The following is a 21911-nucleotide window of genomic DNA, read 5'->3' on the forward strand; positions in this document are numbered from 1 at the left end:
TTTGCTCGCTGAACCATGGTTTCTCTTGGTTTTTTTTCATGTTTCAGGTCGCCTCTCACCTCTATGGGACTTGGTTTCCTGCATGCCAAGTGTGTTGTATTCAGACCCTGTGGATCAGTTCACTGAACCTGCAAATATGGCCTCAGGGACTTTTCGATATTTTCTGGTCATGTCCACACATCTGATCACTTGCTGGTGATGGTCTTACTTTGACGCCTCAAAGCACAGGGACAACTAAAAGGAGCCCAGTTCTGAGTTTCTGTCTAGAGCACTTCTGGTTACCAGGCTATTTTTTGGCTTTCTATTGTCTTTAACCAACATCATGGAAGAAACACTCCTCCTCAAGAAGATAATGAGTTAGTTACTCATGCTTCCTGGGGTTTGGGGGAAGGTTCCCTCAGTTCTGCTGCAGTATTGCCTGACTCAACTAGGGCTCTTCCTGCCTAGTGCTGAGATCCCAGGGCACTTCCTTTTGGGGGTCCCCATGTGAACCTTTAGAGGTTGTCCTGTGTTCGCTCCTTGATTCATTTGGCACTAGCCGGTTCGTTCACGTGCTTTTCTGTAGTTTGCGATTTGTTCTTTTCCAGCTATATGATAAACTAATTTGGAACCCATTTCCTCATGGACTTCTCTGGCAGGCAGTAAAACAAATGTCTCGGAGTTCAAGAACGTTTGTAGTTGACAATTGCCCTTGATTTTTCTCTGGATTTGGGCATCCTTGTTCTCCTCTGAATGCAGTGCCCTGCACTGCTCCAGTTGTTTTTTTACTATCCTCTGATGGAAGTCTTTACATCACCAGCTTTGCTTTGAGTCTGTTGCTCAATAATGCTTTTAGGGATGACTGCTTTCGTTGGGTGACTGACAATTTGTTGCCAGGATTTTTGGATGTTATCTCTTACTTACTCACTAACTAACGCCACAGGATGCCTTCACCGAGCCGCTGCCTGCACCATGACCTGGTGACACCGCACGTCACATCGTCCCACTTTGCACCACATCCCCGACACCATCCACGCCAGTGCCCCTGACTTCTTCAGCCCGGAGTTTGATCTGCAACACGTGTGACTTCAAGGGCCTGACGACACCAACACCAGCAATGCCGCTCTCTGGCTCTCATCCCGAGGATCACCACGCCCTGCAATTCCAAAGGTACTGTTTACGGGTCTTCCCGACACCGTAGATGGCCTGCGATGCCACGGCCAGCCTGAACTGTTGGATTTGTTATTCACGACACCGTGATAGCCCCAGATGGAGCTACTGACTTCAAGGAACTGTATTTTTAAGTAATTCTTGCTAAATTCCTATATTTATTTCTGGGTGTTGGATTTCGATCGTATTTGGTCTTGTTTTATATAGCTAAATATTGGCTATTTTTCTAAAACCAGTGTGGTGTCCTTTTGTAGTGTTACACTTATTACTATGTCTTATGTGCAAATGCTTTACACATTGCTTCTGAGATAAGCCTGAATGCTAGTGCCAAGCTATCAAGGGAGAGAGCAGGGGTTATCTGAGCAGGTATCTCCCTTATCCCGACTAGAGTGAGGGTCCCTACTTGGACAGGGTGCAAACCGACTGCCAACTAAAGACCTAATTTCTAACAGTTAAGTTTTTTCAAAAGGAACATAGTGCAGAGAAGGGACAATAATATTGCTCCAACTCGCAGGTTTCGTTTTGCTAATTAACTAAGAAACAAACAAGTAACTTGCCCAACATCATAAAGGGCGAAACATCATCTAAAACCAATGACTTTGGAGACTTTTTCTTTTACCAATGCACTTTATTTAATGTTTGCCTCGAAACAAATCAACGCAATCGTACATTGCAAGATTTAAACAAAAACAAAAATGTTTTAAATGACAGGTATTACAGATATCATCGATACCAACACTCAGTAAACCAATAGATATTTTGTGTATTCTGGAACACTGCAGGATGTTCTAGACAGCAAATGAGAATTTGGTAAATGGATTGGCAAATTTCTCCATCAATGCTCGAATTACAAAATAGATTCTGGTCACATATATTTAATGCAATATCGCAGTGTGAAACCCCAAAAAAGAAATCAAGTTTCTTTGCCGCAGGATCCTCTCAAATGTTCGAATAATTCCTTGTTGTGTATGTGGACCCGGAACACTTTATCATTCATATATTTTACATATGTCCATATATCAGAAGAAAGGGTGAAGAGTCGCACATATACCCATGTTGCGGATTAGCCAAGGTTTTCCAGACTGACAGACATTTTGTTATACCATAAAAAGCCCTCTCTCAAAATTACAGTGCAGCATCTATGATATAAACTGTTGCTGACATGTCTAAGTAAAGACGAAAAGCACAGCCTGAGAGACTTCCATTACAAGACTTAAAAAATAAAATAAAAAAAAAAAGGCCTTGTCTTCCTTTAAGGTACCAGAAACGTCCACTGTCCATGGCGCCTTATATTGGCAAGTGCCTCAGATTTTGCTCCTCTTTTCTGGTTTGTGAGTGTTGGATCCTCGGAAGACCCAAGGTGTTTTCACATCTTCTCAGAAAATGTTCTTTCATAACTAAAGGGGCCAATTTAAAGAGAGTGGCACTGCACCTATTACAGCACCACTTTCATTGCGCCTCTTAGTACCCCCTTACCTGTAAATATGACCACAGCTGAAAAGGCTACTTTAGAGCCGCCTTAGTATCAAAAAAAGTAAGCTATGGTGGAAAGAGGGGTTCTTGAATCTGCCCCTAAGTTATTGTGCTTTCGCCTTACATTTTGTTTCACAACTAGCTAGTGTTAATCCTTTTTTTCTGGCCTGAGGCTCCACGTCTGCTTTGTCCTGCTGTGGAACTCACACTGGAGCTGCACTACATGGCATCTTGGCTCACTGACGTCACAATTCTTTGTTGACTGTTCTCCATGCCATCTGACATGGAGCTTACTAACTGATCAGATGTGACAGAGTTCAGATCTCTAAACTGGGATCTTTTTATGGTTGGTGAAAAAATGTATCCAACAGAACATAGAGAAGGAAGTGTGGAGAGATTCCACTGAAAGGAGGGTCAACTTATTCTTCTGATGGATAAGTCCAACCAGAGACACCCCACCTTGTGTAGAGATACTAAAGCAGTACTTCCTCAAGGGGCAGGTCAGTGGAACGGTTCAAAGTAGAAAATCCTGTTGAGCTGAAAAGGCAAAGTGTCATTTTCACCGGACCTGGCAATCAAAGCAGTAGTCCTTTGTGAATGTATGGAGTGACACCCGTGTGGTGGCTTGGTAGATGGCAGATGTGTGTGCCTGTGCAGGCTTGGCTCTGGTAGAATGAGTATTCAGACCTGCCACGGGCAGATTCTTAGCCAATGCATAGCAGATTATACAGATGACTGTCCTCCTTGATGTGGTCCTTTTCTGCACCGCCTTGCCCTTATTCACCCCCCAGTAAACTCCCCCCTCTCCCCCCCCCCCCGCCCAAAGAGTGGATTGTCCACCCAAAATTCCTTAGTGTGAATGATGTTAAAACACAAAGCTCCTTTTGGGGTCCCAGTGGTGCAGCCTTTCCTCCTCTTTCGAGGGGTGAGGTGGAGCAAAGAATGTGAGAAGGACTGACAGAAATGAAAGGCTGTCACAACTTTAAGCAGAAATTACTCCCTAGTCTGCCACCCCAGTTTGTCAGTGAAAAAAGTGGTACATAATGGATGAACCGTCAGAGCTTGTAGCTCAGTCATGCTGGTATTGCCATAAACAAGTCTGTTTTGAGAGCCAGTAGACACAAAGGAAAGCTGTGCATTGGCTCAAATAGAGTGGACATCAGGAAAGTGAGAACCAAATTAGGTTTCGACTGTGGCATCACAAAAGGTTTGGATGGGAACATTGACCAGACCATAAGGATAGCATATCTCAAGAGGTGGTGTAAATAAGGACATCTGGTTCTGTAAACTCAAAAGGGGTGACCGATAGCCTTTAATGGTGCCCACAGCAATTACTTGCTGGAATAAAGTCAGCACAAAATGGAAATCATCTGCCGTTGCCAATAACAAGCCTGAATGGCAGGAATTACATCAGGCCACTAACATTATTAGAGCATACAGGGTAATGTTTTTGTAGATGGATGCCTGACAGCAAGAATAACATCCACCACTTCAGAAGGGAGATCGAAGACAATTAACAGTTGCCACATAACCTTGACGTGCAGGCTCTGGTGCAGGACTCTGGTCTGCTGCTGAGACAAAAGATCCTCTCAAAAGGACAGCCTGATCAGTGGACAGTTGTTCATGCCCAGAAATTTCAAATACCACACAAACCCTGGCCTACTCAGGGGCCACTACGATGACAAGGGCCATTTTCATGTACTTCCTGAAAATTCAGGAAAGGGTAGAGGTGGTGGGAAGGCATACAAGGGTCTACAGCTCCACTCTAGGAGATATGATTCCCAGAGAATCTTCTTGGGAACTCCAGCATACAAAATTAATGATATTGTGCGTTCTCAGCAGTAGCGAACAGATGGAATAAGGGTTTTGCGCATTGTTGGAAACACTCTGTGCCACCTCAGAGTGTTGCTGCCATTCGCGAGTCACAAGTAAAGAAGTAACAAGGGAAACAGAAAGGATTTTATGTAGTAAAAACACAGCTGTCACCAAGAAGGCAATACATATATTTCAAAAATTGATAATTTAATTACAGCAAAGGTACAATAAAGCAAAACAACTACGCAATGGATGCCTGTGACAGAAGCGCTGGGTGCTCTCTTATAGGCAATATACAATTAGGATAAAAGTGACTGTGTATCACATTAATAAGAACAGCATGGTTTGGCATCATTCCTGGTAGGGACTAAGATAAATCTTAGCCACATGACGCTGGAGAGCTGGAGCAATACTGAAAAAAATCTCTAGCTCCATTCTGGTGCCTGAGAGCATTCAAAGGTGAGGGACTTGTGGTTAGAACTATCCAGCTGAAAAAGAGAGGTTGAAAGTATCACCTACCACAGAACTATCTTTTGAGCACTCACTTTGTGGACCCTCTATGGACATTTCTGCCTCTTAATTTTTGAAGCTCTCCTAGAATAGTGTCAGGTTCAACATAAAGGTCACCTTTGCGTAGACCTCCTCAAGTGCCTCATTCTCCTAAGGAAGACCTGGTTTCCTACAGACTCCTAAGAGGTACAGATCACCGGCAATGCCATCTACTTTCTTCCATTGGTCCTGGGTTTACTAGAGCTGGCAGAGGAGAAATTCTTAACACTGGCACCCATGAAGAAGCTACTAAATGACTACGGCTGCTTACAAAACAAAACAAAAAAATCCCAACAACATCCACACTTCCTCAACTCTGATCCCAAATGAACTTTATTACTGTATCATCTGTTAGGAGTAATGCACCTCCCCTGAAACTTCAGCACCACCGGATAAAGAAAGCAAGCGGATGGGCAAGGAGCCGTGAGGAGGTATGGCAGCTAGGGACCTGGATACTGCCACAGGCTACGGAAGCTGCTATGGCAGAAAGATAAGGGACAGCCTAAAGTCTTACATTGAAGACCTAGCTTGCCAGCAGAGACATGAGTTTGAGTTTTGTGGAAAAAGATCTTTAAGTCCCAGCATAAAGATAGGACTCTACGATACTTGGGAGGATTCAGTTCCCTTGATAATCTAATCAGCAGTCACAGGGTCAAAGCTACCCCTATCACTGGAGGGGATCTAAGAATTAAAAGCCTTCCACACAACAGGTCACCAGCTCTCCAACAACCACCAATGACATTCCAATGCCACCTCCTACCCTTTTTGACACAGTTACTCTTTACATTTCTGTGGATTCTGACAAAGCTGACTTCAAAGTTTCAATAAGTAGCCCTGTAAAAGGATACCTCTATACTACAAAAGAAGCAGTTCCTCACCCTTTTACCCAGAGTAAAGGATCTATTCCTGATATTTTCTGATTCAGAAAGAGGGCACAGAAAGAAATATCAGGCCTTTATTAGATGGACAAAAGAGCACAAGATCTACAGGGAAAAGTTCTGTATGTTGGCCTTCCATCAAATTTTCCCACACTTCAGACAAGCTTTTTGGATGTGCACCATAGATCTGCAAGGTACCTATACAACTTGTACAACAAAAATCATATTATCAGTATGTTGTCCTTTTCTCGGACACTAGCTCCTCAAATGTTTTAAAAATGTAGTAGTGGAAGTTCACCTATGTCGCCAGGGCAGTATTAATTTATCCGTGCCCTGGTGATTGTCTCATAGAAGCAGAGTGCGTAAAAAGTGGAGCATGACTTCAAGATAACACAAGTCTCTATTGCTCTGTCTAGGTCTAAATATGGCTGTTGAAGTTCAGTCCAACCACTGCAATCTGTAGTACCTGGAGTAGATCCTTTTCTCTGGGTAGAAAGGGTGAGGAACTGCTGCTTTTTAATATCGGGGTATCCTTTCTCAGGGTGGCTTATTGAAACTTTGAAGTCTGCTTTGCCAGAATCTGATAAAATGTAAAGAGTTCTATCCAATCTGGGAGCAACACCAGACACAGTACAAGGAAAACTGTTCCCTTGGTGAAGAGTATGTCATCTATTTCAGAGATATGCATCTACTAAAAACTATCAATCTAACAGCGCAAGTCTCCTCCCATCTGGGTTCCACTGCCCCAAATGAAAAGACTGTATATGAGACGTCTCCAGCAGTGTCTAGAAGAACAACTGGGGAGACAAACTGCAAATCTCATTATTAGCAAGACAATCCCTCTTTTTGTGGTGCCAGGGAAAAAAGATGGCTTCAAGGGATCCCTTTAACAATAGGCATCACACAACTCAAACTATTGTGACAGATGCCTCTGTCCGGATGGGCTCCACATTTAGGAACATTAAACGTTCACGGCTGATGATCAGAAAAAAGGCACACCAATTATCTAGAGCCAAGAGATTTCCATCTAGCTCTGTAGGTCTTCCTAACTTCTTTGACAACGAATAGATTTTGTATTCAAACGGACATGCCCAACCTAAATAAACAAGCGAGCACCAGACTGAGACCTCTCTTGGAGTCTCGGAAGATCTGGTTGTTGGCCTTTGCAGGGGATTATTAATAAAAGCAGTAGATTTACTAGGAACCATCAACCGGATTTCTGAAGCAAATTCTGTGGAAAAATGTTTAAAAAGCAAATGGTTTGTGGACAACATTCTTCATCAAATCTTCACTGAAGATAGACTGGGGATATCCAAAGATCTCTCTGAAACACCATAAAACGCCACGATTTTGCGTCAAGAGTACTAGAAACCAGTTCACTGGACATTGCTATTTTAATGCACTGGCCAAAGACATTTCCACCAATTTCGTTGCTACCTGCCATCATTCTGGAGCTCCAAAACAGTCAAGCACCATTGATACTCATTGCTGTGGAGTGGCAAAAAGAGTGGTGTTCTCTAGATCTGTTAAAGATGACGGTCGAAATAAGCAAGAGGTTGCCATATAAACTGAACTGGTTACCTGGGTCTCAGGACCTATTCCATCTGAACACAGCAGCCCTTAGTTTGACAGTGGGCTCATGAAATCGGGCAAAACAGGTACTTGAACCTCTCTCAATCACGCAAGGTAATCATGCTAAAAGAAGCAAAACTTCATAGAACGAGCACATACTACTGCTTCAAATTGAAAAGATTTAACTTGTCAGGCCAGCAAAAAAGGTTATGAAATCCTATCGCCAGCTAGGAGGATGCCATTCTTCAATCTTATTAGATCTAGCAGGGTCAAAAGTGCAATTTTCGCCCATTAAAGTCCATCCGACAGCGACCATAGCTTACAGGTAAGGCCCAGGCCAGACAACCCTTTTCACAACTCCTGCTATTCACATTTTTAAAAGGGCAAAAAAAAAAAAATGATCTCCGCCCGTCAGTACTCCACCTTCTTCTCAGTCCTGCCTACACTAATGACCCCACCATCTGAACAAATTCACAATGCTTCATTTCATTGCAGATTCACTAAAGGAAGACTGCCTTTCTAGTAGCAATCATATCATCCTGTAAAGGTAGCAAGATTCAAACCTTATTGACTGTAGAGAATTATAAAAGGTTTCACTCTAAGCGGATAATGAGAACACACCATTCTTTTCTCCCAAAACTGATATTACAATTTTACATTAATCCTGCCAATACTGCCTCGCCAATCATTCCCCACCAGCAGATTATTCCTTATACTCTGGGTGGGAGGAAAGTCCTATGTTTCTACTAACAAAAAGCTAAGTTTGAATGCTCTTTATTGATTGCTTCCAACAAAGTCTGTCCCAACTCCAAGCAATCCATCTTTCAGTGGATTTTAACTTGCAAATGCCAGAATCATCCACCGGCCAACAAACCTCTTTCAAGGATTCCCAGAGTCCACTCAACTAGAGGGAATACAGCCACCACACCCTGGCTGAGAAATATTCCTCTTTTCGACATTTGTAAGGCAGCTTCTTGGAAGCCAGACCACATATTCATGAGGCACCATAGCCTTGATTTTGATAGGAAAGCTGATTCCAACAAGGCATCATAGGCAGTAGAAGCTGCAATGGTTAAAGGGAGCAGAGGCCTTCTTTTATTTTTTAAAACACAAGTCTTGTATGTGTACCAGGCAGTGCTTTCCCTCATTGCTTAACTGTAGGCAGCACGGTGTGACATAAGCACTACAAAGTAACTTTGAGAACGGATTTTTGTGATTATTAAAAAGCTTGTAATTGAGAAAACTTTGCCTACTATCACCTTTTAGAGGGAATTCTGCTAAATATGAACATGTTGGACTCTTTACCCTTTTCTACTGATATATGTTAGTATATATTTAAGATGGAGTATTTCAGGGTCCCCAGTTGCAGTGGGAAATTATTCTAATGTTTACGACTGCAAAGAAGACTTCAAAAATTAGTCCTATGATGTTTAACCAAGACTAAAATTAAGTAACCATTTCTTGGGAATCGGCAATGGAATCTGAAACGGTGACAAATAATTTACCATATAACATAAACATCGAAAATATAATCCCATATTGCACGTATAATTAAAACGGCCTAATCAATCACTGCAGAAGCAGCCTTTAGTTGGGAAATGTTTCCAGGACATAACACAGCAGGTCACGAATGTTAAGATTTTCAGTCAAATCTTACCAGCTGCACCTTTATACTATGCACAGATCCTGGACGCGCTCAATTCTTCAATTGCAGATGTGCACTACATTTTATTACGTAATATTAAGGAAGATGTATTGCCCTGACAAACACTGCTGAAACCACATACGCTAGTCCGATATTTGCAGGTCCTGTCTATCATTAAAGACAAGAGAGCAATCTGAGTGGTACTAATAATTTGGCACTTACACAGCTTTTGTTACTGCAAATTTAGAATTTCATGGATCTGTTTTTAGCTCAAATTGACCTGTAAACTGCATCTCTGGGACACACACATGCTGTCATACACTAATCTCCCCTGTAGTAGGTCCAATATCATACTAATGTACCACCACCTTTGTAGTACTTAGGGTTCACTTGTGCATAGTAACATACCCATGAAAAAATAATTATCCTTGACCAGTCCTGCTAGTGACGTGTCAATACGAGAGGCGATTGCAGACAAGCTGCCAATTTCTTGTATATCATTGTTTAATTTTCATATGAACCCTCTGGGAGAAGTGGGGCGCAGACTTTTACTATCAACACATCCAAGCCAGAGTTCTTCTAATGTTCTGACTTCACTAGTTAGGTTTTGTGGAGGTTGTTCGCAGTTAAAGGGATTCCTTATTCCACCTATCATTTTCCAAATAACCAACATGGGCAACAATGATCTACAGTTACACACTTCCACTTTCAACTGATGTGTTTTATAAAAACATCGGAAACCCCTGCCTTTGTCAGCACAGATTCCATTTCTTGGTCACTAAGTGGCCCGGCTCGCATCCTGCATCCGCCTAACCAGGTTTAGTCCACCTGAAACCAGGTGCAGATGTGATGGTGCGAAATGGCCACTGCTCTGATCAGGATGATGTCGGTCATCCTTCCCAGGAAACATTTTAAAACTGGAATGCGGACATAATTCTTGGGCTTATTTTGTTCCTCATCTGGCTGTTTTAGGTATGGTGCTTCATGTAATAGATTTTAAAGGTTACAAGAGATGGAAAGCACTCTAGTTTGCTGTATTATTTTTTCCATGAGTACAATTGTTTTGGGAGTGTACAACGCTTAAGTTTATTTTTGTCTCGTTGTTACATTAAACATAAAAACGAAAGACATCGTGTAGTCCCCTAGAACAACTGACATTCACTCCTGATTGGAGGCGGTGGCGGACAGAATAAAAAATTAAACCATAGAACTGATTCTTGAGAAATTCTGATCCCTCTTAAGTGAGTGGACATGGGCTCAGATTACCCCCCACTTGTCCACCATAATGAATTTGAATATAAAGAACATTACACTGAAATGTAATGTTTCAGGGTGTAGAGCGGTCTTCAAACATCCGCTTGAAACTCGTTTGTTAATAATTCGATGTAGTGGCAATGACCTTACACTTGTGTCGGTACGAGATAATGGATGGCAACAAACTGAATCACACAAACAGCACGCTTCCTATCGCCTGGAAATAATGGTCAGTTCTAGGTCCTGTTCAGGGTGCATCTGGGCACACATGCAACTTTAAGGGCAGCAGAAAACAGTACAATAGGAGGAGAAAAAGTACTTCATAATTCACTGACAAGTGATGACAGACACATCCTGCTGCAATATTGGAATTTGACCAATCACTGGGGATGTTTATTTTTTATTTTTTATTTTATTCTTTGCAAGTGCATTTCCACTTCAGAGTAACAAATTGAACTACAAAATAAGGGCAAGAAAGCCTAAAGTACTCAGTTCTTATGAATCCAAGGCATAGTGATTTAAGAATCCAAGACGGACTAAAGTTTCTGGCTTTTCTTGGCAGGTTATCACCAATATCCCATAGTAAGACATTGAAACTTTGCCATTGGGAGTTCCATCATACGGTGCTCCCTAAAGAGGCTGGATTTAAAACAGCCGCTAATAACGTCTACCGACTAACATAGTACATTGTATCAACCCCACTTCTGCTAGAGTACAGGGCAACGGCAAACACAATCTCTGCAAGGACCAGGGAGAGCAGAGCACTCGATGTTCTTCAGGGGGTGTTTTCCCCAAGTCACACTGCGCTGATCCACAGATTTGCCTCCGTTACAACAGATAGTTGGGAGTTCACCACCTGTACGCATGAATGGTGCCTCCTTTACTAGGGGGCATTAAAGCAGTGCTTTTTTCCACTTGATAGTCTATGCATTAATGTTCCTCCTTAGTGCTGCAGTGCCCCCTACAGGTGAATGTGTCATCTTAGTTTTCAGTAATACATACAATCAGAAGCTAATAATCACCAAGCCCCCTCTATCAGAGCAGCGAAGGATCCTCAAAGGACACCAAAGTAGGCGAGAAGCCCCACACCATGAAGCAGGGAACACTAAGGGATGTTCATTGCAGCCACCACTTCAGTCTCAGCTCAAACGTCAAGCTTGGCCCACGCTGACTTGGCCTCCACCGGGGTCGATCGAATAGTACTTGAAGATAACCAGCTTAATTTAAATCCCGGTTGGTCTTTGCCGTCACATACGTGCACTGACAATTTACAGAATAAAGCATTCATTGGCAAAAGCGCATTTGTAGCCATTCCTGCACACATCATATACGACAAAAAAGGCTTAGAGCACGTTTATGGGGAGATGCTAATGAGTTTTTCTGGAAAAGGGTACACAATGGCTATGCAACATCGGCAAACCTCTTGGTCAAACAGGAGCAGTTCTTGAGAAACACAGAAGAATACAGGGCGCATATTAGCAGGAAACATTGTGAGCATTCTGAAATGAAATAACCCCTTTGGCACTGCGGTGTGTCTTTTTAATATTGCTAAAGGAAATTTACAGGCAGACTTAAAAACTAAGAAGTAAGCGCAACGAGTTTTGCAAAGTTCTAGGAGTGATTTGAAAACAACTTGTTAAGCAACTGGTGATGGGAGGCATCGAGGAAGGGCATAAGTGTGTGCTTGTTGCCAGGAAAAAGGGCTGCAGTCAACAACTTGCAAATGAACTCACAAAAACTTTCAAAGAATAGCCATGAACTCCGAAGAGAAGCCAGAAACTGGCAGACCAAGTTAACAACAGTGGTTATTGTCGAACTCCATGGCACACGGTGGTAGGTATAGGCGGAAATGGCACGCAGTGAGAGTGCTCACGTATAGCAGAGATCCTGGGGACAGCTGTTGATGGCCTCAGGGTGATGTTTAAGCCTAGCTATAAGCCAGGGGTGCACAGAGTGGTATGGCACAGATCCAAAAGCAGCACTCTACAGCCACAGCAGAGGGCTGCAGAGGTCCAAGGGGCAGTGCTGGGGAGGGCCTGGTGGACAGCTGTGTATTGCAAAGCTCCAGGGCATGGTACTGTGGAGCACAGAGAAACCGCTCTTTACTGCAAGGGCCTAGGAGGTGCATATGTTGAATGGAGAGAACAAAATCTATGCAAAGCACAGACTCACAAGAGCTTCAGAGGCCAAATAACCACATCTGGGACCGCTGGGATTCAGGGAAGATAGAGAGCGCACACAGCTTGGATACTTTCAGGCCACATGGGAGGAACATCAGTCGCAAGTCTTGCATAAGCCCTGGCGAGCAGCACGAAAAGGTGCCCAATCATACAACCTCTAACATAGAGAAGTCCCCCATGTGTAACAAATGCTAACTCGGTGCAGACCATCACAGTGGCAGCAATGCTTGGAAGAACAAAGGTCGTCACTTGAAAATAGCATTGAAAATACACACAGGGTTTCACTTTGTTGCCTCATTTTGGTAACAATAGCTGTACACACACAAAAAACAAAGACATCAGTACGAATCCATCTCCAAAAAGGGCACGCCCAAAAATACAGGAATATGTTTTACAAATACACATATATATAGATCTGCATATAAAAAGTGTTAATGTCAGACAAATCGGTACAGATAACCAACACGAAACATCACGACTGAGGAAGGTATTATCCAACATCATTACTATCAGGTACGGGTGGACGACAGCAACCCTGTGTCTACTGCAGCGGATTTAGAACCGGTGAGAATCTAAAAACATCCCTCCACCAAAAATAACTGATATTTATTCAGGTAATGCTATAAATACGTAAAAAAGGAATTTCTTCAAAGGCAATCTCGCTCCACAACCAATAACACTATTGATACGCTCTTCAGAACCAGGAAAGACGAAACCGACAAATGAAGTTTAAAAAAGGATAAATTGCTTTAACGATTTAAATTAATTATGCAGTATAAGTTAATAACTTAAATTCTGGTACCAGACCAGACAGTTTTAGGCACGTTTTCATTAAAAAAATAAGTATACTGTTTCTTGTTAAAAATGCCGTTGGATATTTGGGGGTTTTGGAATGGAAGCAGTTATATGTGAGCTAATTAAAAAGGAGAAAAAAACAGCTCAATATTTCATGGACGAACAGTTTTACCCATTCTGAACCTCCTAAAATCGAGGACAGACCACAGCAGCCCGCTGCACCAGCACCCGGGTTTCATTGTGCTTTAATGTCCAAAACCCAACCTGAAAGAACAAAAAAAAAAAAAGAAAAAAAACTTAAAATAAGTTCAACTTTTTGAAAGCCATTAGAGTGTGGCACTCCAAGCCAATATGTCCCACCCATCCCACCATGCCTGCTACAGGCAGAAGGCGTGGGGGGCTTTGAGGCGAGTTAATATGCACGGATTCACCAGCCTGTAGTCAGGGCCCATTAACAGATCTGCCGTGGACCGCACTAGACCATTTTAGGACTGCTGTGTGAGACGCCGGAAGTGAGGTAACACTTGGTTTTCAGGAAGGTAGAGAGCCATCTCCAATCCCACGAGGACGGTGAACTCAAACGCAGTCAGGTCTCGTTTGTTAAATCTGAACCTTTCCTCCAGCTTCTGCAAGACAATAAAAAAAAAAATACCAAGGCATTAATTAGCCAGTGTGGACCGATGCGAGGTCGGTTTAATAGCATATTAAAGAAACACTGTTCCAATTAATGTTGTTCATCCATGTTTGCTATTGAGGTGCAAATTTCAATGAACTTGTTTCTCCGTTTTTCCAACTGATTTTCTCAGCTGTAATGCGTTACTGCCCTCATACTCTATATAATCGTGTTTAACCACTGAAAATTCAACTGAAACATTGCTCTTTGCTTTCCTAAACCACGTTCACTCTACTTCAGCTGGTGGACTGATCCACCAAGTGCTGAATTTGAGCCAGTTTTTTCCAGTGCGCGACACCGGCACTTATTTTTGAGGGCCAGAACTTATTTTTCTGCCTCAGGCATTTACTGCGAGCAAGAGACACATATGGGAAAGATGGCGAAAGAGAAAAATGAAAAAGCGTCACAAAGGGAGAAAGCTGCAAGGGTGAGCTGAAGGGGGAGGGAATGGCTGTAAATGTATAAAAAAAGAGTCTGGAAATGGCTTCAGGATTACGCTACCTCAGAATTCTGTACTCGCACATTTAATTATAGCTGCCGCACCTTTCAGATGAGAGCTTTGGGTACTGGCTTCTTTTTATTACCAAATTAAGCGCTGAATCCACCCCCCTCTGGTGTGTGAAATAACGTGGAAGGTGGAAATACTGTAGTACAAAGCAAGTCCCCAAAAGTTTTCCCACAATGTCTCAATTATTTATGGGTCATTGGGAATAACCCCCAGGTGCCAGGCCTTTTTTTGGCTATTTGGGGCAGTTCGCGCTGAGCCCTCAGAACTTTTTGTGCACATAAGTTAACCACGCCAAATTTGCGTCTTTTTTTCCAACATCCTGGGGATTCTAGAGGTACCCAGAGTTTGTGGGTTCCCCTGGAGGAGACCAAGAAATTAGCCAAATTATAGCAATTAAAAAAAAAAGGGAAAAAAGGGCTGCAGAAGAAGGCTTGTGTTTTTTCCCCCTGAAAATGGCATTAACAAAGGGGTTGAGGTGCTAAAATCACCATCTTCCCAGCTTTCAGGAACTGGCAGACTTGAATCAGAAAACCACATCTTTCCTTTCCTTTGATGCCTCTCCCGCCCCCAGTCTGTGATCGAAAGAGAAATACTTTTGCTGTGGGGGCGGCCTCTGATGAGGTCAGCGTGTCATCAGACGTCACTGGAGGGGTTGTGGGGGGGGAGGGGTTGGAAGGGGGAAGCAATTCCTCTTCCGGCCCTGCCCATGGGTAGGGGGGGAAGGGGGGGAAGGGGTGGGTGGGGGGAATGAGTGCTAGCATTTCCCCTGAGGGCCCATACCAGGACGAGGTGGGTACCTGAGGGGTTAAACACAACATTCCTTCTGGAAACACCAGGTATACAGTAGATCACTCTATCCTCCTCTTCATTCAGGTTTATTTTTCTGTTTTTAGCACTGTTGCCTTCTGATTGCTGTTTACTGTAATTGACTTGGAGCCCACCCGTTGCTTACCATTCGTTTGCTTCGTTGTCACTCTTATTTGCTGCCTCCTAATTGGTCATTGCTCGCCAATATCACTTACGGTTCAGCAGTTCGGAGTAAGGATTGATTTACTTTTATTAGTGTCCATCAGCTGCTCATCCGTTGCTTGCTTTGCTTCAGGTCCTGCCTTATTTTTTCTTGCCCTTTTGTTTCTTTCCCTTTCACCCCCTTGCCCATGTTGCTCCGTCCCTTCCAGCTGCACCCACCTGTTGTCTGTTTGTTCCCGCCCACCTGCCATAACCAAGGAAAAAAAAAATAAATAAATAAAAAAAAAAAAAAGTCTCCTTCTTACACTTATTTCACCCAGTCTCAAATACTGCTCTACTTTACTCATTGCACTTCCTGCCTGCTCAGCTAATTCAGTCCGTGTTCACCTCTGCCAATCTTCAACTTTCCCACCACTGCGTGGCTGTATCTCATTGTAATCCTAATAGCTGGCTCCTTTTTTTTTTTTTTAATTCAATTGATTGTGTATAGTTTTCAAGTACGTCAACGACATATTCCTTCCCTCCCACCCAAACTCTTTCACTCTTTCATGTTTCGGATTAACAAAATTAATTAAATTCTAATTGTAGCACGGTACCCTTACCACCTATGCCCTCAGTTGAAATGCACCAAGTCAGATCCAGCAGGTCATCTGTGGCATTGCCCATGCTGAACGCAGGTGAAGTGCAATTTGAATCAGTGACTCTGGTAACAAGTCGCACGAAAATCATGAAAATGGATTTTCAGACATCCTCTATAGAGAACCCGCTGCTGCTTGCTAATAAACATTGGTGTCTCAGAAAGCTAGTCACTGAAGTTTCTCCCAGTGATAGCCTGCAGACACTAGATACTTACAGAACCATTGTATTTTTTTTTGGCAGTGATAGGGATTAATTCTATATTTGGGAACAGCTCAACTTTTACTGTTTGGTTTCCAACTGAATTCCCCTCGGCCGCCACCAAGCCCCTTAGATGGGTGCCCTGTGCTCAGCGATCTACTGAAAACCCTGAGCAAGGGAGGTGCCAGGCATTGATGTGTTCATCTTTGTGACAAACCAAGTCCTAATTCTGTGGGATATTTGGTTTGGTTCCTTCTGCGCTCTTACCCCACATCTTCCTGGTTATATCTTGATTCTGGGGTGCTGTTCCCATGAATAAGGGAGGCAGAAGGCGATGTGATGTGCAGATAATCGTATATAATGGTTTATTATGTGAGCTACACTGGAAATGCCTTTACTGTTCACTTTCCTTGACTTTGAGATTGTTTGTGACCGTGTTCTTCGAAAGCTCATATTTTTCAAAATACTGCAGTATTTGGTTATACTATAGACACCTACTCTCACAGCCATTTGTTAGGACATGCTTCGCTCCAACCCTAAGGCTTGCTTCCTCCTGTAGACCAACCTTTCACTAGTCATTAAGTTGACAGAGGCATCCAGCAGGCCCATTCCCATCAGTGCCCTGTTATGACCCTGGTTAACAGCTTGAGAAATGAGGATGAAGTAATACAGTCACCACTCACCACTGAATCTGTACTTATGAAAGAGAAAACAGATGTGTCTAGAGTAGGGTGTGGATGCTGTAAAGTCACTGGTATTTTGGCATATCCAATAGTAAGAAGATATTAACCGATATGGTGAGAAATAGTTATTTACTTCAACCTACTCCTTCATATTCTCAACATGCTGGGGACAAATTATATATAGGGCTTCATGTCTTCTGGGATTTATTTTTCTGACATTTCTATCAGTATTTATCCATGTTTCTTATTTTATTTTTTTTGCTTATTTTATTTGTATTTATCTATAGTTATTTTGTGCTTGGTGTAAAAAAAAAAAAGAAAAAAAAAAGCTACCACAGGTATATTTCCACATTCATTTAACCAACAAATGCTTAGTCATGGTTTGAGCGGTCAGTGGGTTTTACCCATTTACATTTCAATACAGAAATATGAAACCATTTGTATAGTAGAACAGCACAAACAGCTGGCACTACTGCAGTTATATAAAAGTTACATTAGGAAATATTCTATCTGTTTAACTCCTCCATCTGTGAATATGCACAGCTATTTGCCTATCAGTCATGACTGAGTAGTAGTAGTAGTGCAAATCGTCTAAAACACCACCTGTGTTCCATATTTATCTATATTTAAAAATAAACACAGACAGGAAAATAGATGGGTTTCGGTCTGTGTTTAGCAGTAAAAACGGAAAACTGGGAGCCTTAATTATAAGGTAGAAATAACTTGGAAGGTGGACATGCTGTAGAACAAAGCAAGGCATTATGTGTCATAAAAAACCAACTGCTCTATGGCTGGCACCACATGGTTTCCACAATGTGTCTTTACTGCTTATGGGTCATTGGGAACAACCAATGACGCGTGAGCCTTGTGCGAACACGTAACATTCCTTCTAAAAAAGCCAGGTATGGCTTCAGAAAGAAATGTGTGATGCAAGAGTCTGCTGTCTGATTGGATAGAACAAATGAAAAGCAATGACTTACTAAAGAGAAAGCATATGTTCTACACCAAGCTCCAAATATACTGTATGGTTACATTTGCATCGTGCTTAAGTCTGGACTGTGGTTTGTCTTTCAGCAGAGGGGAAGCTCAGCTGAGAAACCATTCCCAGGGTTTTGTGGGTCTAAGTGCACGTAGTCGCTCAACAGGCCCCAAAGCTCTCAGAAGCTTTTGGGCCAGTAGCACACTCGCAGATTGTGGTAAGGCAAGCCTGGGAAAGCAGAGGCAGGTGGCAGCCTGTAAAACCCACAGCATAGAGCCGGCGACACATTCGTAACATACGTGCAGTGGAAGACTTACAGCGATGTTCATTCACTCAGTCGATGGTATCCTCTCATAGCGTCGCGTACTTACGTCAAAGAGCTGGCTGACTTCGTGCTTCTTGAGGTCGCTGCTAATCTTGGCTGCAAGCAACACACAAGCTCCTGCGCACAGTTTGCGGTTTTGCTTGTTAAGCTTGCCTTGTAACACCAACTTTTCAAAGTAGACGTAACTCATCGCCACAGTGACTGGTTCCAGCCCACACTCCTCGGCAATATTCTGCATTTCACGCTTCAAGCTGTGGGAAGAAACTGGTTATTATTAAGACGTCATAACAGAACCCTCTTCAATACAAGATTAATGTTGTGATTTTCAAAATAGGGCATTTATCCCCCAAGAAGATACAGCCATTTGCATAATGTGCTTGCTTTATGAAGGAATATAGCAATATCCTAATATCTAGCGATGTTTTCCAATAAAAAAAAAATATATATATATATATATATATATATATATATAATAAAAGTGAATAACTTATTTCTAGGGCGACCAGAATACACACAACATATTTGTGCCAACTGAAGGGAGTTACACGCCCGGCAAAGGTTAGGCAGCATGTCTTGTTAAATCATGATGATTTAAATGTTAACACAGAGGACATGATCACTGAAGGATAGTGGTCCACTATATGTGCGGCTACCCATCCTTGACCCATCTCAAGCAGTTAGCAAACTGCAAACAATCCTTTTCTAGGGGAATCAAAGCACCCATCTCCTAGCCAGACAATTTGCCCTTCTATCTCGTGCTTTCCTGTTTTGGTGGCAAAGCCCAGACGACCCAATGTATTGGGTAAAGCTTCAAAGGCAGCAGACCGGTCCTTCAGTTTGAAGCAGAAGGTTAAACTAGGCACCCACCTAACCTAAAGCCATGTTGCCCAGCTTTACCAGCTGGAACAATGTAATTAATTCCTGCAGCCAACTGGTATTCACCTCCTACCACAGCACATCTACATGTACAGTTCATTCACCTCAGTTACTTAAGGTCCCACATGACTGCTCCTCAGGTGTTTAGTAACCTTTCCCAAACCATTCTGCATTGCAATAATCCAATCTGTTCGCAGCTTAAAATTACAACAAGAATCCATATATCTAAACTAACCTTCCCATTCACCAGGCTCTGCCTGAAATGGCCATGCTTCCAGAGCTCTCTTGCTACAGTCTAGCAACTATCCCTGTTAGAAGTCTTTTTACAGCAAACCTTTACAGTGCCTCTCCTACCATCCCTTGTAACAGAGGTCTATTCCGGCAAACCCTGATGTTACCATTTTATGACCCAATGAATTATTTAATTTCCGCTGCTCATAAATCTAAAGAACCAAAAAAGCTTGAAGCAAGGTCTCTCACCTACAGAACTTGTGAGCCTTGTAAAGAGTCCAACTTGCATCCAATATAAAAGTGCCATATCCAGTTGTATGTGATTTTTTATAGAAACCAATTAAGTGCAATACAATTACTGAGAAACCATTTCACCTAAACAGCTTAAAGGAAATTTGTAAGAAGAACGGCATTTGCCATTTTATAGAAAGCAATTCACAGAATGGCTTGCTTCCAAAATTGACTTTTGTATGCCTACTTTCCAAGGCAAAGGTTTTGATGGAAACATGCTTTTTATTTGAGGTGAATGGATGTGAGAGGGACAACAAAACCCATTATACATTTATATATACGCATAATGGCAGATTGCTGGCATACACCTGAACCTTCTGGGCACCTGGCCAAGTGGAGCACAGCCTGCCTCTTTTTCGTATTTCAGTCCTCTTTCATATCTCTCACCAAAAAGAAGAACGCAAAAGGGGGTATTGTTACTTGCAGTTTATTTAATTACACAGAAGAGGATGACACGTTTTGCTACATACGTGTTATTGAAAGTGACAAGGAACATTGTTATCCTATGAAAGTACCAAGTCACCTTAACTGCCTCATACTAGACAAAATAAATATATAGATTATACCGGAGAATGATGATTTCTTTCTCTACTATTAAAAAGTTAAAGCAATCAGCATAACAGTATGTTTTTCTTAGGTGTAGTAATGCACTTAAATTGACTGGATACTTAAATGGAATTCAAAATGGCATTCGCTGAAGCCTAAACAGATAAGCCCGACTGTGATTACATACGTTAAATGCATTAGCAACCCTTTTGAGTGCCACTGCCTCTTTTGGTGAACTATGAGAGAGAATTAAATTAAATGTATGAGATTGCATATGGGCTACTCTAAAGTTTTCCATTGTTAAAACATACTCCATTTCAGATTTTATGTACTTTTCTAATTTCTAAGTACAATAAAGTAATAATGTTTAGTTACTCCAATATTACAATCAATATTTTTGATTTAACAGTAAATTATTTTTATCTTAAGGTTTCCTTTAATTTTAGATTTTTATTTCCTGAAAACTGTATTTGCTTCTAACTGTTTTTCCATGATTGGTTTCCTCCCAATTTTTTTTTCCAGCGTCTGTTTTTCCATGAATTCACACACATCACTCATATCCTGTTACATTACTGCAGAAGGCAGCTGCAGCACAGGTACAAAAAAAAACTAGACATTCACAAACTTTTTTTAAACCTTAAAGATGAATTCCATCCTGGTAGAAATGACAGATGCTGGGGGTTAATGCAATTACCAGTTGTCCCAGGCAGTCCATCGGTGTCCATGGCAGCCACTATTAATGCAAACCTTTCACTGGACCGATCAGCTGCACTGGGACAGTCGACACCTGCCTCACTCATTAGACTTTCATAATAAACTGGTGCTTTTTTGTGCCTTATCGCTATGTTTGGCTTTCATTTTTTTTTGTTTGTTCTGTTATGGAGCCAGAATATTGTTGAAGTCTAAAGGAGATCAAGAAGTTGGATCACATTGCACCTATTACAGATCATCTGTCTGCAGCATATCTCATTATTTGAAGCTGGATGGAAACAAAGGGGTATATACCAATGGAAGGAGCACAAGAGCCCTCCATTTGGCCTTTGACTCGGGACACTACCAAAAAATAAAAAAATAAAATACATACCAGTAGAATAAATTTGTTTTACATCGACTATCCCTACTCCCAAATCTGGTTGCATTAAATGGCTAGGATTTACTTCTGTCCTCTGCATATGTTCTGTATGATTCCCACCTTCTTTCACAAGTCCCGAGAGTGAACCATCACTGCTGTCACATCATCAGCAAGATCTGACTTCTGAAATAGTTTGCTACCCCTGATACCTGCCTGCAGATTGGCTACTGGTGGGTAGCTAAGTCAGGTTCAAGCATTATGTGGGACTGTAATGGGGACAAGCTTTTCTGAACGAGAACTGCTTCTAATACAGCCCACCTAAAGACACTTGGAACCTCCACAGGGCTGCAGTTCATCATGGAAAGATTCTGACAGTGTCCTTTAAAAAAAAAAAAGTCTAAGCACTCCACTGCCCTAGAATGTTCAGCTGTGCCAGGCAGCTCAATTTGGGAGGGACAATGGTTCAGGCAGGGATCAAATCAAACCAATTTCAAACCGTGCTCCTTGTTTTACAGGAAGGAGAGTGGTAGGAAAGTTCCATCTTTCTAGCATAGTTACCCACCACTGTTTGTCTGATGCCAGTGTATTTAGATTGTAGCTCACTGGAATCC

At 42.1% G+C, this 21911-nt stretch overlaps 1 protein-coding gene across 2 annotated transcripts in view; it reads right to left on the reverse strand.

Annotated features, from left to right (window-relative positions):
• Window positions 1-10727: 10727 nt before the first annotated feature.
• CABLES2 (Cdk5 and Abl enzyme substrate 2) overlaps window positions 10728-21911 on the reverse strand; it is a 124248-nt gene continuing 113064 nt past the window's right edge. For both annotated transcript variants that reach the window (XM_069243155.1, XM_069243156.1), the window contains 2 exons: window positions 18331-18535; window positions 10728-13936 (listed from right to left, as the gene is read on the reverse strand). In XM_069243155.1, the coding sequence (XP_069099256.1) occupies window positions 13796-13936; window positions 18331-18535 (346 nt within the window). In that variant the 3' untranslated portion in view covers window positions 10728-13795. The remainder of the gene's footprint in view (window positions 13937-18330; window positions 18536-21911) is intronic.

The sequence above is a fragment of the Pleurodeles waltl genome, chromosome 7 (genome assembly GCF_031143425.1).
Source record: "Pleurodeles waltl isolate 20211129_DDA chromosome 7, aPleWal1.hap1.20221129, whole genome shotgun sequence".
In the NCBI taxonomy this organism is placed as follows: domain Eukaryota; kingdom Metazoa; phylum Chordata; class Amphibia; order Caudata; family Salamandridae; genus Pleurodeles; species Pleurodeles waltl.